Source organism: Perkinsus marinus (assembly GCF_000006405.1).
Source record: "Perkinsus marinus ATCC 50983 genomic scaffold scf_1104296937690, whole genome shotgun sequence".
Taxonomy (NCBI): Eukaryota; Perkinsozoa; order Perkinsida; family Perkinsidae; genus Perkinsus; species Perkinsus marinus.
This window is the reverse complement of record NW_003213764.1, coordinates 1-1,201: the sequence shown is the minus strand read 5'-3', so window position 1 is coordinate 1,201 and position 1,201 is coordinate 1. Positions and strand designations below refer to the sequence as shown.

Genomic DNA, 1,201 nt, shown 5'->3' with positions numbered 1-1,201 from the left:
ACGTTGCTGGGTGGGGAGACGGCTGAGTTACCGGGCTTGTTCGCTAATGCAGCAGAGTAGAAGGGAAGTGGTGTGTGGTGTTGAGGAGGAGGATGTGATCAGGTATGATATCGCGGGCTTCGTGGTGGGGGTGAAGGAGAAGGCGCTCAAGTTGCCTGACAAGGATTCGATGCAGCACGGCGATGTAAGGCGGGTAATTTAATCCGTTTTCGGATTTTTTCGCGCAGGTTTTGATTGGCTTGTTATCGTCGGGAGTTCACTCAAACGGATTCAGTTTGGTCCGCAAGATTGCCGAGGTAGGGCGAGCGGACAAACTCACTATACTTCGAATATTTCTATTTTTTCAGATCAGCGGAGTGAAAATGACCGACCCTGCGCCCTACGACCCCACCACTACTCTCGGTGTTTCTCTGCTTACCCCCACGAAAATTTACGTTAAGACCATATTGGAGCTGGTCAGGCTTGGACCGGGGATATTGAAAGGGGTATTCTGGTTTGGGATTGTATGATTACGTGAGCGGACATGATGTGTATCTTGTGCGGTTGAACCTTGGATATTTTTGGTTGAGCCATGGCGTATCTTTTCTTCAGGCTGCGCACATTACTGGTGGTGGCCTTTTCCAAAATATTCCTCGTATGCTTCCCGAAAGCGTCCAAGCTGTTATCAGAGCCGACACGTGGGATTTGCCCGCGGTTTTTAGGTGGATAGGAATTAGATTGAAAACGAGCGTATTATGACTCTACCTCAGATGGTGCGTTACTCAGGGTAAACTGGACTGCACTGAGCTGGCAAGCACCTTTAATGTTGGCATTGGAATGGTATGTTGTTTGTGTGAGGAAGGGGTAGAAGGAGGTATCTTATTAACAGGTGTTGTGCGTTGGTATTGAACATAAGGAGGAGGTGATGAGGGTTCTGAAGGGCTTGGATGAGGAGGCAGTAGTCATTGGAGAACTTGTCGATAGGCCGACACTTACCGACCCTAGAGTGGTAGGAGGAGGAGGAGGTGCTTGCCGTCCCACCTGCTATTGTTGTGTATTCCGAGTCCACAGTATTTCAATTTCTCACCGACAAGTTTCATTTTTTACTCATTTGATCGATTTTTGGCTTTTTTTTGACATTTTGTCCTCATGGTTTTTATAGAATAGGAGATTTATAATATACTCAAGGGAGTATATTATAGGTACTATAGGTCAATTTGAG

General features: G+C 46.9%; 1 protein-coding gene across 1 annotated transcript; it reads left to right on the top strand.

The window, feature by feature from the left end:
- Positions 1-46: 46 nt before the first annotated feature.
- Pmar_PMAR007534 (Phosphoribosylformylglycinamidine cyclo-ligase, putative) lies at positions 47-988 on the top strand (the record flags this gene model as incomplete). Its single annotated transcript, XM_002783033.1, has 6 exons — positions 47-184; positions 228-296; positions 348-503; positions 592-701; positions 750-819; positions 869-988. Coding segments are annotated over 6 exons (663 nt in total), but the record flags the coding sequence as incomplete, so codon positions are not given.
- Positions 989-1,201: the final 213 nt, after the last annotated feature.